General features: G+C 51.1%; 4 protein-coding genes across 4 annotated transcripts; 1 reads left to right on the top strand and 3 right to left on the bottom strand.

Moving 5' to 3' along the window:
• Positions 1-4,170: 4,170 nt before the first annotated feature.
• On the bottom strand, positions 4,171-5,040 carry LOC100903141 (uncharacterized). Its single transcript, XM_003746884.2, has one exon. The coding sequence runs from the start codon at positions 4,955-4,957 to the stop codon at positions 4,388-4,390; it is 570 nt and encodes a 189-aa protein (XP_003746932.1). The 5' UTR covers positions 4,958-5,040; the 3' UTR covers positions 4,171-4,387.
• Positions 5,041-6,543: 1,503 nt separating this feature from the next.
• Positions 6,544-7,222, bottom strand: LOC108864707 (uncharacterized). Its single transcript, XM_018640858.1, has one exon. The coding sequence runs from the start codon at positions 7,220-7,222 to the stop codon at positions 6,635-6,637; it is 588 nt and encodes a 195-aa protein (XP_018496374.1). The 3' UTR covers positions 6,544-6,634.
• A 1,179-nt stretch (positions 7,223-8,401) lies between these two features.
• pyd3 (beta-ureidopropionase pyd3) lies at positions 8,402-11,150 on the top strand. Its single transcript, XM_003746883.2, has 9 exons — positions 8,402-8,655; positions 8,870-9,017; positions 9,213-9,472; positions 9,575-9,680; positions 9,825-9,969; positions 10,096-10,347; positions 10,430-10,540; positions 10,640-10,726; positions 10,860-11,150. The coding sequence occupies exons 2-9, from the start codon at positions 8,911-8,913 to the stop codon at positions 10,962-10,964; spliced, it is 1,173 nt and encodes a 390-aa protein (XP_003746931.1). The 5' UTR covers positions 8,402-8,655; positions 8,870-8,910; the 3' UTR covers positions 10,965-11,150.
• A 2,109-nt stretch (positions 11,151-13,259) lies between these two features.
• LOC100902708 (uncharacterized) lies at positions 13,260-14,085 on the bottom strand. Its single transcript, XM_003746881.2, has one exon. It carries the CDS (start codon positions 13,938-13,940, stop codon positions 13,350-13,352), a length of 591 nt encoding a protein of 196 aa, XP_003746929.1. The 5' UTR covers positions 13,941-14,085; the 3' UTR covers positions 13,260-13,349.
• Between the last annotated feature and the right edge of the window lie 646 nt (positions 14,086-14,731).

Here is a 14,731-nt window from a genome sequence, read left to right as displayed (position 1 = left end):
GACTATGTCGGCTCTGTTCGCGCGCTCAGTTTATATACCCTTCCCCTCGGAGCTCTCTCGGGTTTTCTCGATGATTCTCAATTCTACCGGTGCCTACGAGGAACGTCGTGGGACAAGCCGAATGCTGCGAAACGGGGTGAATCTGAAGAGAAGGGAATCACTGATGCTCGAATCGAATCGCCGCCGTTCCCGAATTGATTGTCGAATTCAATTTTTTTGTCAATCTCAAAGCTCTCCAGGATGATTTTATTTCTGTGGAGTTCTGAATATAGCCGGGAATGTTGAACATGACAAGGGGAGTAGAAGATTCCCCTCTTGATCGGGCCCTTGAATCCGTGACAGCCTCATCATCCGTGGGTGGTGATTGGTGATCAGTGATCAGTGATCAGTGATCAGTGATCAGTGATCAGTGATCAGTGATCAGTGATCAGTTATCACTTATCACTGATGACGTCCTTCCGCTCTGGAAGGCTCTCGAGAAATAGCCATTCGATTTTATCAACAAAAGTCGCTAGACGAGCTCTTCGGCCGCTCTTCAAAACTATTTCGAAGTGAAGACACCCCTGCATATTGCGCTGCGGACAACGAGATAGGTTTTCCACTGAAGGAGAAATCTCATCCCCCACAATCAACCCGGTTCAGCGGGAACGGGGGTCTTCCGGGTCTGAGACTTGGTCGAACATTTACGCTCACCCGTGGAAGATACCGGATTAGATGAGTGCATGGATTGAGGAAGACCGTTTCCGAGAAATTCCGGGCATGCTGAGGAGAAACATCAAATTAAAGCCTTACAGACCATATTGTCGATCGGAAAAATGGAGCATTGATGACACGGAGCTTGCCAGACTATTCCCGAAGCTACTTCCCTCACCAGAGCTTCGATGGGAGGAACTGAAGAAGCCACGAAGCTTAGGTCACGCGGCGCGGTAGAATCGTCTCTCGAATTCAAGGGAAATGCCGAGAAGAATGAGCTTCTCCTGAAAGATTATTCGAGGATCTCCAAAACTCAGAGTTCGAATACGCCGTCGTACCTGCAATCCTTCTGAAAGAACGCGTGCAGACGGAACCGATTCATGTTTCTTCCGCGAGATCTGTCTGTGCGTTGTACATAAGAAGCTTTCAGATGATGAAAGCTCTCGATCTTTCTGGATCGTTCAGTCCTTGCCGATCGATTGGACTGGCTCTCACATGTTGTTGACATGTGGTCTCACTAGATGTTGTGATAGCAGTCTCGAGTTTCAGATGTCGAGACTGCATGAGTCCTTCAACAACGGAGCAATCAATACTTCGCATCCACACCGAACATGGGCGCCCTCTCCTTCATGAGGCGATAGTCCTCAAGAAAATAGTCCTCACCATCATCTGGTTCGGAAGGATCGTGTAGAAGTGTAGACCTTCTGCACGAGCTGACGTCGGATATCTTTGGATGAGAACCTCGATCGAACCAGTCCATCGTATGTGGCTGGAAGACTCTCCAATGAGCCAGATTATTCCACGAGCCGCTCACCGTAAGTGGGAGGAGCCCGCTACCAGGCTCCAGAACGACCTCGGACGACCGCACCTGGGCTTGTTGGTAAGAGCCTGATTGCGGAGGGCCGATCGGGTGCGGGGGAAGTGCGACTTGAGCGGGAGAGCTGGCTGAGGTGGAATCCACGGTGTGGGAGAACGTCCCGCTTGGGAAAGATCGTTGGGCTGGAGCGGATATCCCGGTTGGAGAGGAATTCCGGTCGAGAAGCGGACCCAAGTTGCCGGGCGCGAGCGTCCTTCATATTATCTATCGTGATCTGGAATCAGAGAGCACTTTCTATTGAATCTCGATGACACCGGAATAATCCGGACACCTCCTCGATCATTGTTCCAAGACAGCTTCCAAGTGGGAGGTCGCGGCCGTGGGAGAATTACCCTGCGACTACACGCCTTGTGCACAAGTGATCTCGGAGTGACGTGTACCTGACACTGTTCAAGTCAAGGAAGATTACACGAAGAATTCCGCCCCTAGCTCCTCTCATCAAAGTGTCGCTTGGCGCGGACAACCGAATAACAGAGTCAGATGTTGGGCCTCTTCTGAAGTATGGCATCCAAAGCGATAACGGTGGGGATCATGATCATGGCTGGGTCCACGGCTATTTTCGATGTGGTCACTCGGGAAACTCCAAGGATTCACCGAGCTGACCACTGAAAGGTCGGAACTGCTCAGACTTTGATTCGCCGAGACGTCATCTCACGTCAGGCTGTAGAAGACTTGCGAAAGGAATCAATGAGAGTCATCCGATGAATGGAATCTCTGCATAATTGTGTCCCGGAGACTTCGTTGGTGCGTCGCGGTTTGAATGAGTGTCGCCTTCGAATCTTGTTTCGATCCGTTTCCCCAGGATCGATGAGATCGATGATTGAGGATGACTCTCGAGCTGACTTCGAAACCTTCAAGTTGCCATTCGAATGCATTGACGGCGTCGAGTGCATCGCCTGTCGCACCGTTGCATGGCAACCCTTCTCAATTCATCGAATGATTTCTCATCTTAGAATTAGCTCAGCCCAATCGGAATCCACTCTCAAGCTAGACGCATCGCAGACCTTGCTCGTCGCTCAAACGACGACATCATTCGAACTCTAGTTTCGCTTATTAAGCTAGGAGTGAACTCATGGCTCAGGAGCGTGCCGGGAAACGCATACCCAATGACCTGAAACCGTCGGAGAGAGCGGCAACCCTATGGGACTTCCTCTTTCGCGGTACGTGTCTAGTCTTCGGTATACAGACTGGATTCGCGAAAAAACTGTGGCTGGACAGGATGGTTCTCGCATTCTGGCTGATGCAGCTAGGTTCTACGGCTTTCACAGTACCAAACTATACGAGGAGAAGCCTCGCGGAGCTACAAGGTCCCTGCAGCCTGTGCGACATGATCATAATCATTTACTGTGCTTTATCGTCGATGACGGTGCTCTATACAGCACTCCGAGTGCGGATTTTCAGAGACACGGTCGAAGCTCTTTTACGGAGGGAGGGGCGTGCCTTCGGAGACGTCACATTCAATATCGGGTGCGCCTTTGCCTTCATCGCATGTCAGCTCCACGTTCTTTCGAGGGTGCGAGTGCGAGGGGATGCCGTCGTCTTCCAGTTTACCTATATTGTGAACCATGTGGTATTTTTCGCGTGTGTCTCAATAATTTCGGACATTGTTTGCCGGATGATTGACGATCAGCGACACATAGCGGAGGCTTTGCATGGAGCGTACGTGGACGTCCCCGACGTGATTGCGAAGAAATGGGATCTGCGGAAACGAATAAGGGCCACGAACTTTGTTTTCGCCCATGTTCTGTCATTGATCTATGTCCTGATTCTTTTCATGATTCTTTATATTCCCACCAAACTACACACAGAAGGAAAGTATCCGCTGCGGAGTCATCTCCCCATGGTGGGTTTCATACTGCAGGTCGCTCAGCTCTTCGTCTTGGCTGGGCGATGCACGGCTTTCAGGAATTTGTGCGTGGAAACCGACCGATTGATTCTGTTGAAAAACGGATACTTTTCCAGAGAATCTCATTCCGATGTGCCCGCCGTGCTCCGATTCAATGACGGATGGGACGCCCTGAAAATCGGCTACTTCACTCACTGTGTTGAGAATTTCGTCAAGTTTCTAGCCTCGTGCCTAACGTACGCTGCTGTCGCTCTTCAGTTCGATTACAGGATCCTCCGCACGTTATCAGCCTTGAGCAGAGTCGAAACGCTCTCACCGTGATTCTATCGGTTCAAGGAGTCCTCTGAGGGGATCTGAGCTGAGCCTGACGGTGGACGCTGTGCTTCATATTCAATACCGAGTATCCATCGGGTACGGAGCGCGCTCACTCAAAAAGCTCATGAATCGAAAACAACTCACTCAGGCGCCCGTGTGCTAACGGTTCCCTGGCCGGTTTTCTGTGCGGAGCTCCGAACCCCCGAAATACAACGCCAACAAAACGAGTCAATGAAGGATGAGTAGGACCCCGCGGCGGAAGACCCGCCCGTGCGAGAAGATGAAACTCGTTCAGGAGCTTCCGGCGAATATGAGTCATAATCGGTCGAAATCAAAGAATTTCGTGGGACGGAACGAATTTCCCGCGAAACTTGGAGAGAATTACTACTGTTCCGAAATGACGGTTTCGAGCTGACCAATGAGAACTCGCGGAGTTTCGACTTCAATATTATATTTATTGGATTTTATCAATGATTTCACGGTGATTTGCCTTCGTACAAAAAAGGAAAATGAGATGACGCGCTCGTGGCACGATGGAGATCAAACTTTGACCACTCAATTCGCCTTAAATATTCAATCATTCAGGGGTGCCCACTCGTCAGCACCTGAACATACGTCCAGCGACTCGCGATACTGATCCATTCATTCATGCGTGTTCACGATCTATTGATTTTGATTGGCACGGGAGTTTTGGCCTTGTTCTCCAGGGGTTTCGGCTTCAATAGCGGAGCTGACAGCATCACCTTCCCGTTCGGGCCCATTTCGGCGTGGAGTTTCTCGATTTCAGCAGTTTCGGGAACCGGAACAACTCGACGGACTTCCCTGATCGTGTAGCTGTGGCCATCCTCAGACTTTTCCTCTCGTCGGGCCTTGAATTCTAGGTTGCGATCTTTCAAGTTGAGCTCGATGTCTTCTGGTCTGAAGAAGTTCCCGCAACCGGTACTCAGCTGACATTCGACCTGGTTCTTGTTGGGGTTTTCGTGGAACTTCATTTCTGTGTCGATGGCGTCGTTGGAGAACAGCGCATCGAACAGACGCGATCTCCTTCGAGGACCGAAGTCGATGCGACCCACCTCAGGGCAATCGAAGAATCTGTTCTGGATTAGATCTCCTTGCATGCGGGACAGCTGATCGTCGAACCAACTCATGAGTGTCAGTGAGGGCTGCAGCTCACTGCTCGAAGGCGCCCACATGGCAAGCGGATGATCACGCTGACAGCACGACATGTTTGCTACTAGAGTACACGAAGTTTGAAGCTTGAAACGCTGAGACGAACACGACTCGCATTCGGCGCAAGCTAAGTCTCGAATGTGACGGTCCGGCTCGCGCGCCTCGTTTAAATACCCTCTCCCATTGAGTGTCTGGATCATTCTAGACAGTCCCTGCATCGCTGGGAAGCTTCCTGAATGAACTGGCCTTTTCCGCAACAAAGATTATCGGAATCCATTTTTACCGGCATTGATTAGCTTGTGCTTTGGTCCGAGATAATTTTCCAGAGAAGCTCGAGGTCAGAGTTGAGCGAATCGAGACTCGAGATCCGACTTGCTAGCCTGGCAAGGGAGTCGATCATCGGATGGATCGGGGTGTCCGAATATGGTCGCTACCTGCTCGTTCGTGAGTAAGATTGCGACACGGGCCGGAACGACGTTGAGTTTCTCACCTGGATTGAGGATGCTCTCACAGGACGGAGGCCGACGAAATTCAATCTATTGCTGATTCTCCAACCCACTTGAATGTCCGATTGGGCTTGAGTTCCGATCCCCAACGGGGCTGAGGTCTAAGGTAGTGCGATAAGGGGTCAAGTTTCCACATCCAGTGCATGCTCCGTGCTTGCCGACTGCCGAACTGACTACAGCATGCGGACGTCAATCGTCAGCCGGAAGGGTATTGCGATAAGCCATGCTAAACAGGGAGGTGAATTTTCGCGGCGATCACGATTTTTCCGGGAACCGCAATTTCTGACAACATCTAGCAGTGCCCGCTAGCTTGATCTTGGATTGACTTCAATTCCATCGGAGTTTATTTGAACAACCCAGGAGAAAGTCCCGCCTGGTCAAGAAATCAGGCTCTGAGGATCGACCGTGATTCGAGCCGCGAAAGGGCTCAGCGGAACCCCGGTATTGCTCGAGTTAGGCCTCGAGCTCGAAAGTCCGATCGGACCTGGATTCCCCGAGAGACACAAATTCGTGCAGCGGAGTTCTTGGCATTCGCTCTTGCCGCGAATTCGGGTCGATTCTTAGGAGATTTCGAGGTTTTCCGCGAGATTCCAGATTCCAGACCGCGACACGCCGCGTTATCGGCGATGTTTTGCTGCGAAAAATTCACATCCCTGATGATGAGCGCAGGCTGTCGATTTTTTGAGGGATCGCGTGCGCTTCCTGAAATTGAGGAAATGCTCCCCTATCCGATGACTGGAGTAACGCAGGAATGCGAAGTAACATAGAGCGATTGGCCATCGTAGCCGGTATGATAGTCCTGCGATCAAGGACTATTTCTTCGCGGACCCAGTCATTCAGCGACTTCCACTTCTGCGTCCATGTCGACTCGACGACTTCCGCGATGGAATTGGTCGTTTGATACTCAACACCTTTCTTGGGCAATCGCCGTCTTGTTTTTGATCTCGGAGCGCTCCACCCCTCTGACAGGTTCTGACCCCTGTCCCGAGATTCTGTGCTGTGATCGAGCTTCAGTCAAGAAATGAAAACACGAGGACTCAGGGATGGATGAATTATTCAGTTTTATTAATGTATGACAAAATATTCAATCCCGTTTATTTGTACAGTGATATGCAGAGCTCTTTGTTTACAGGCGAGATCATCGAGTCGCACTTGGGACTCATCCAAGAGGAAGGGATTCTCGAGGAACATTCAGGATCACGAATCACATTCGTTCATTCATACAAGCTACGTCCTATTGATCTTGATCGGCACAGATCCTTTCACTTTGGGCTCGATTGGTTTAGGCTTCAATAGCGGAGCAGAGAGCATCACCTTACCATTCGGACCCATTTCCGCATGAAGTTTGTCGATTTCAGCGTTCTCGGGGAGAGTCATGATGCGACGAACTTCTCTAACGGTGTAGTTGTTCCCATCCTCGGATTTTTGTTCGCGGCGGGCTTTGAACTCGATGTTACGGTCTTTGACATTTAGCTCGATGTCCTCGGGCCTGAAGAAGTCTCCGCAGCCGGTGCTAAGTTGACACTCGATCTGATTCTTGTTGGGGTTTTCGTGGAACTTCATCTCGGTCTGCAACGCGTCGTCAGAGAAGAGTGCGTCGAATAGCCGTGACCTCCTCCAGGGATCGAAGTCAATACGGCCCACCTCGGGTATATCAGACATTCCGTGTTGCATCAATTCGTCTTCCATCCGAGTCATTTGATCGCCAAACCAGTTAACTAGGGACAGCGCGGGCTCCGGTTCGCGCTCTGCTGGCGCCCAAATGATGAGCGGGTGCCTTCTGCGCGGACCGCTGGACAAATGGTTGAAAGCCATGTCGGGTCTCGCTACTGAGGAAGTAGTGTGGAATAAGTTGCTGTTGTACGCTCAACAGTGCTGAGTTGACGCTTCGACGAGCGTTTAGCGGTTCTGCGAGTCGTCCAGCGTAGACTATGACCGCGACTCAAGCTGACATCGCTTATATACCCTCTCCATCGGAGGTCGCAGCCCTCTCGACTTTTCTACAGTACCCTGGTAGCGTCGGTGGGAGGCTCGAGAATTTTCGCGAAAGATCCAGAGCGGAAGTTGCATGCTCCAGTCGAGCTAACAGCTCCCAGCTACAATGACGGATACTCTGACTCTCATCTCTCATACCTCGGAGGGAGAGGACTCCGAGGTCGGGAGAGCTTTCGGGATGCCGGTGCCTAACCCCCTAGCCGAAGACGAACCTCTCTGCTTCTCCACCTCGAGTTTTTCGTTATCCTTGAAGTTCGGAGGGGGGAACAGGTTTTCTTACCTGAAGTTCGGGCCGGTGACTTATCACTTTCCCCGCTCTTCTGGAGATCTCGGGTGATCATCACGATGATAACGACTGATGACATCGCATGTCGAAGCTACCTGTCGGTAATCCCCTGTGGGAGTCGCTGAAAAAAACCAAACGAAACAAGATACCCATGGAGCCTCGTCGGAACTTTTCCGTAGAGAGTCTTCTATGTCCCCAGCTCACGCTCGAGTTTCAATCGATCAAATTCCAAGCATAGATATCTCAGGAGGGAGCTAGCGATGTTTGCTCGACCGGTCGGAGATGTTGTGATGCCCAGACTTCTTGATCCTCGATGGCGTAAGGATTTCCTAGAACTCGAGAAGTTCGGGGGCGGGGTTTGCAAGGATCAAGCCACGGTGGGCCGGGAATGGGTACTCTCGAACAACTCCACCCTCTACCGAAGTACTGACGGCAGACGACGGCTGAACCTCCGCTCTCGAATATCGTTAAGATCGGATCCCCAAAACCTGCTCCAGATTCAGGGACGTGCTCGAGATTGATTCCCATTATCGTTGCATTGGGAAGAGAAAATCACAGGTTTGTTTTCGATAATTTTCGAGAGTCTCGGCTCGATTATTGGATCCGACACGACAACCTGAAAGCTTGGGATTAGCGGTTTTAAGCTCGGATAAGTCTCTCAGACGAGAGATGCATCGCCGAGAAGCGTCAGCTCCGTTTCGCAGAACTTTTCATTTGAGCGCTGTTTGTGCGTCCGTGTCCATCTATTGGAAGCTTGAGACAAAAAGACGTTGCTGCTCCTTGATAGGGATTATCTCTCGGAACGGGATTGCTCTCTCTGCTCTTTCACGTGTCAATTATCATCTTGCATGAGTAACCTTCCAACTGTCTGGGAGAAGCGAATCTCGTCGTCGAGACACCAAGTATCATCCGTACAGTCGAGCAAGTTGACGGCGGATAGCTACCGGAGTGGACTCCAGTGGATCATGTGAGTTTCGTCCAAAGCCGCGGAACAGCCAACGATTGCACAACCTTGACGGATGTCTGACTGAGATTTTTGCTGCTCCCTCGAGTCCGTCCGGATAGACCCTTAATCGAGCTCATCGACTGATGAATATCTCGGAGAAGACGTCTTGAATGCTTCGACAATCCTGCTGAACAGAATCAGCTTTCAAAGGACCTACTAATGTTTCCTCATCTAGTTTTGGCCAACCACTCCTGAAACGCGTGCCTTGGGATCGAGATGGCCGAGCGAATGCAGACGGATAGTATCGAGCAAATCCTGAGAGATAATCTGTCCCCGGAACAACACGATGAGGTGCGCAGAATACTCTTCGGCAGCGGGTTCCGGTGAGTGGGTGGGTGTGGCTTCTCACGCTCGGCTCCGTCTCGCTTCCATCGATTCGAACGAGGGAATGGAAGAATCTCTGACTGGATGACCAACTGGGGGCATGGCCTTAGACTCGGTGCATTGATCCTAGTTTTCGGTTCAGAGGTAAATCGTCCAAATATGACTGAAGCGTCGACGGAGGCGAAATATTCCAGAAAACTGGAACTTCCGGAAGTGATCAGTGATTTGGCGGAAGAAGGAGATTTCGAGCTCGCTGCTTATAGCATCGATGCCAAAGCGGAAAATTCTCGGGCACCAAACAAAGTTCGGATCGCGGTCGTACAAAACAAAATTCAGGCTCCGACGACGGATCCTGTGGGTCAACAGAGGGACGCTATCCTGGAGCGAATCGGAAAACTCACTCATGCGGCAGCGCAATGCGGATCGAACGTGATCTGCTACCAGGAGGCATTCTGTAAGATTCTGCGGATGTCATCAGTTCGAAATTTTTAAGTCCCCACCGACACCCCAAAACAAAAATCTGCCCCGGATGGTAATCTATCAAATTGTTTTCCAGCGATGCCATTTGCCTTTTGTACTCGGGAGAAGCAGCCCTGGTGTGAGTTCGCAGAATCGGCCGAGGATGGCCCGAGCATCAAATTTTGCCAGAATTTGGCGAAAAAGTGAGTCAGTTGAAACTTTCTCCGGGCGCATTCTATCATTATCTACTCTCATCCAGCTATCATGTAATCTGGACCTCATCTCCGCACAGTCATCGTTGACCAGTTCTGGGAGCCCCACTTATCTGGATGCTGTCCGTTTTCCAGGTACAATATAGTGATTCTCGCGCCCATACTCGAGAGAGACGAGCACGACGTCATCTGGAACACTTGTGTGGTCGTATCGAATTCAGGAGTTGTCTTGGGCAAGACTCGTAAAAACCACATCCCAAGAGTCGGTGATTTCAATGAGGTATCCTAAGTCTATCGAGAAGAGCTCAGAAGGGTCAGGATCGACTCCAATCGATCAATCGGATCGATCTCCCCTTAGCCCAGAGGTGGAAAGAATGACCGTTTTGATTGAATCCCTTGACTCCAGTCCACCTACTACATGGAATCGAATCTCGGTCACCCCGTATTCCATACTCAGTTTGGTCGAATCGCCATCAACATTTGTTATGGGCGTCATCACCCTCTGAACTGGTTGGCTTTTGCTCTAAATGGAGCCGATATCGTGTTCAATCCCTCGGCAACGGTGGATGGACTCAGTGAGCCCATTTGGCCGATCGAGGCCCGCTGTGCCGCTGTCGCGAACTCTTATTTCACTGCAGCGATCAACAGGGTTGGCACGGTGAGTGGGCTAAGATTGCTCTCGTCGAAAATCTCGGCGGTTTCCAACAGAGCTCAATGATGGCTCATTTTCTCCTTTCCAGGAAACTTTCCCGAACGAGTTCACGTCTGGTGATGGAAGAGCTGCGCACAGAAGTTTCGGTCATTTCTACGGGTCCAGTTACGTAGCCGCGCCGGACGGCTCACGCACAGAGGTGAGCATGCCAGTCCCGAGCGCGGTTTCCCTCGGAATATCCGCAAAACTTCTCTCTCACGGGGAAACATCTTCGATAATGAATGCAAAAAAATTCCAGGGCTTGAGCAGAACTCGGGACGGTGTTCTTGTAGCGGAGATTGACCTAAACTTAAACCGACAAGTGCGCGATCTGTGGGGTTTCCGCGTAAGTAACATTTTTCAATATAACTCGCACGCGAATCGGCGTGAATGATCCCAGAGCTCATGTGACGAGCAGTAACGAACGAATGATGCCAGAGCTCATGTGACGGGTTACAACGAACAAATGATCTTCGCAGATGACGGCACGGCTGGACATGTATGCCGACATACTGCAGCGAGTGTCACAAGAAAGTGGTCGACGAGTTATCGTCGACAAAACACTCGAAGGGAAATTCCAATGAACTCGGCTCAATGGGGTTGGAAGTAAAACCCGAGGGCCAGACTCGTGACATGTCCAGGCGTCTCGATCCTGTGGAAAGCAGCGACAGTAAACCGAAGAGGGCTCCGTCGACAGCCTCTCATCCATGAGAGATTCATATCTGGATTTGGTAATTTCTCAATAAAGATCATACGAACATAAGGTTTCCGTCTTCCGATTTTCCTCTCTCGAATATATTCCTGAACTCCGTATAATTCGTCTTTGCTCAGGCCGTTGAGACCACGCTTGGAAGCCCGCGATCGTCAATAGCAAGAAGACCCTTGAGCGGAGGTGTAGAATCTTTGCAGAACGTGATTCTCCCGCCCATTTCTCCGGAGACTCCTGGCAAATCTCCTCCGAGGCTCACCGAATGTCCTGAAATGCCGAGAATCCCGCCGTGGATTACCGCAGAAAATTTCGAGCCCTCCCCGCTAGGGGAAAAGATTCGAGACCATTGTTGCGCTGCTCAAAGGGATGCTGAGGAATACGATTCGAGATCATTGTTTAGCTCTGCTATGGTATTTCGAACTCTCCTGTATGATGTAGGAGCACCCTTCCGGGCGCCGTGTACTCCAGGAGCGCAACCGATGCGATTCCTGATATTCCTCCTCGGATCTGAGGCAAAGCTCTCGTCGGTAAGGATAGAAATATCCACCGAGAAGTCTCCGATCCCGGAGGCATTACACGGGTCGCGGTCGAGATTTGCCTTCACGATCCTTTTGATGGAGGCACACTCAATGAGAACGATCCTCATCGAAGTACTCAGTCTGTTTAGATGCAAAAAGATCCGATTGCTCCCTCCAACGCTCTCTAACAACGTTCTATGTACGAAAGATTGTCTTCCTGCCGCCTCTGGTATCGGACCGCATTTCCCCGGAGAGACAAGGTGTGACGACACAATGATTATTGTATGATATGATGGGCTCGGGATCAGTTCATGGTTTCAACGCTCGAGTTGTCGATTATGACTGTTGTGCAAAGCCACTCCGCAAGCTCAAGCGTAAGCCAGTCGAAGCGAGGAGACAGATGCCAAGCGGGTATGTATGAGGATTGAGAGCCATGTCAACCAGCGGGATTAGAGGACATTCGGAGCCTAGACCCTGACACTTCCCCTCCTGCCGGAATGTTAGAACGTATGCTCAGTCTCCGTATGCTCATTTTTATTCGTTCGTGAAGCGGTTAGGGAATGACACGTTGATCGACCAGCGTACGGACAACTTCATGTTCCGCATGAAGCCAGGAAGGCTCAAACATGGAAGCGTGAGGTCGCACCAACGCCGATTCGTTGCTCGAATGACTTGGAAGAAATCACTCGGGCGGAGCACGACATCGACAAAATATTGTCATAGCTCGGGCCGGATGTTCAGTTTGCGGTGTTCAGTTCATTGGATTGATTCAATTATTATCATTGGATTCGATCTCGATTCTCGTCATTCGCTCGAGGGACTCGAGAACGAAATGCTCTCGACGAACCCTGACGAGAGTGGGATCGGGTACCTTATACTCTGTAGCCCGGGTGATTTCACTATCGATCTTGCTTTGGATTCCCGAGAATAAATGAATAAGTTCAGCGACTGCATCCGCAGCATGAGAATGCTCAGTGGGCGAACAGCGAGCCATGTACCGGTTGGGAAGGTACGAGTCAGCTCTTGGATCATCGCGAATTTTCGAGAACATTCTTCAAGATCACAGCTCAATCGGGAAAAGCGAGAGCATCGATTCGACTTCGAAGTTAGTAGTACGAGCTCGTCGTATTGCCAACCGTTTCGGCACTTCCGGGAGACTCAGAGAGAATCGCGTCGCCGCCATCAAGCCAATTGGAGCTTCGAAACAGAAGCTGATAGTAAAGAAGAGTGTCCTTGTTGGATGGCAATTCACTCTGTAGGCGCAACGCATTGCAAGTGGAGGCATCATAAGGGATTCACCTCTAGCGAGAGAATTACCGAATAAAGAGGGAGGAGCTGTTTGGCGCCTCGGTGTGGAACCTTCGCGATCTTTCCGAGGGTAGCGGACAGAAGTCCGCCCGCCGAGTATCAAGGAGAGCAATTACTGTCGTGGAATTCTCTACGAGCGAGAGCTCCCGCTCCGAATCGCATTTCAATGTGCGGAAATCCACCTAGGCGCTCGGGGGAAAATCAGACTCCCCCGTCGGGAAACCCATCGCTATGCCACCGCCGCGGTGGCAGCTCCCGTGAAGAGCATTGGAAACTTGGGGAACAATCTCGTAAGTCGATAAGTAAACCCGACCCGATTCTGAATCTAAAGAAGGAGAGCTATCTGAGGAGCTTCACTGGCTTCACTTTATTACTTAAGTAAAATGTTTAACGAGATCTTACATCGGAGAGAATCCGCGGAATGATCCCACAACTCAGTTGCGATTGATCTTAATTGGTACTGGCTTGTCGGATTTCTTTTCGATGGGTTTCGGGTTCAACAGAGGTGCCGTCAGCATGACCTTGCCGTTCGGACGCATTTCGGCGTGGAGTTTCTCGATGTCCGCATTCTTGGGGACGTGGAACACGCGCCGAACTTCGCGTACCGAATAGTTGTGGCCGTCGTCGGATTTCTGCTCCCGGCGCGCAGTGAACTCCACACGGCGATCCTTCACGTTCACTTGGATGTCTTCCGGCCTGAAGAAGTCTCCACACCCGGTGCTGAGTTGGCATTCGACTTGATTCTTGTTGGGGTTCTCGTGGAAAGTCAGTTCCATGTTCGCCGGCTCATCGTCCGAGAAGAGAGCGTCGAAGAGGCGCGATCTCCTATGCGGGTCGAAGGCGATGCGTCCAATATGAGGGACGTCAAAGAAGCGATTCACAGCGAGATCGTCTTGAATCCGTGCCATCTGGTTGTCGAACCAGTCCATCAGCGGCAGGGAACTCCCCATTTCGCCTCCAGCTCCAGTCCATGGGGAGACTTGGTGAGCGCGTTGACAGCAGTGCGAGTTATTCTGAGATGACATGGCGTTTCCGTTAGTCGCAACCACACGAAGCCTAACGAACGAGGTTCACAGTTAGCGCTTGCTTCGATGTAAGCACACAGACAACTTGTGTTACACAAGTACACGATCAGCCAGCCTTTTAAAGCTCCTCACTTGAGGTTCTCGAACGTTCGCGCAGGAGAGTGAAACTCGGGATCAGAAGCGCCACCACTGTGACGAACCCGAGGAAACACCGAGAAACTTCCGGATTCACACTGTCAGACTCATCCCGTGAACTGACGCGTTTTTTGTTAACATGGGAAATTAATCCTATATCCATTTATTCGCCATCCAGTTCCGAAAGTGGAGCGAACATTTCGGGAAGCTCGCGGGGATCCATCTTGCTCGCCGAGATCACGGCCGAGCTCGGTGGGTCCGTCGGGCGGTGGCTGAAGCAAAACCAAGCTGGAGATGAAGTTCCCGGAGATGTTCCCCGAGGGAACGGAATGATTAGCGAAAGATTTAGTTTCCTCATCGTGGATTTCCCATCGAAGGATCGTCCCTCTTTCCAAGAGGTCTTCCAGTGAGATGACTGTCCTCGGGAGAACAGCAGCGGAGCTTCGGGGGAAAGTCGTGCCCCAAACGACTCAGATACTCCCGAGTTTCCGCGATGGCGGGAAAATCAGCCTTCACTCTTATCGCGTAATTGTCAATCGTGAGTCATGTAGCGCGTCCCAACAACTCGCCCTCAGAGAAAAACAGCTGACCGGCCACTCTCGACTGTTCGCTCCTTCCCTGAACGAGGAAGAGGTCACTCATTGATGTCCCCGATC

This window comes from Galendromus occidentalis, unplaced genomic scaffold (assembly GCF_000255335.2).
Source record: "Galendromus occidentalis unplaced genomic scaffold, Mocc_1.1 scf7180000077508, whole genome shotgun sequence".
Classification (NCBI taxonomy): domain Eukaryota; kingdom Metazoa; phylum Arthropoda; class Arachnida; order Mesostigmata; family Phytoseiidae; genus Galendromus; species Galendromus occidentalis.
This window is presented reverse-complemented; position numbering and strand designations above follow the sequence as displayed.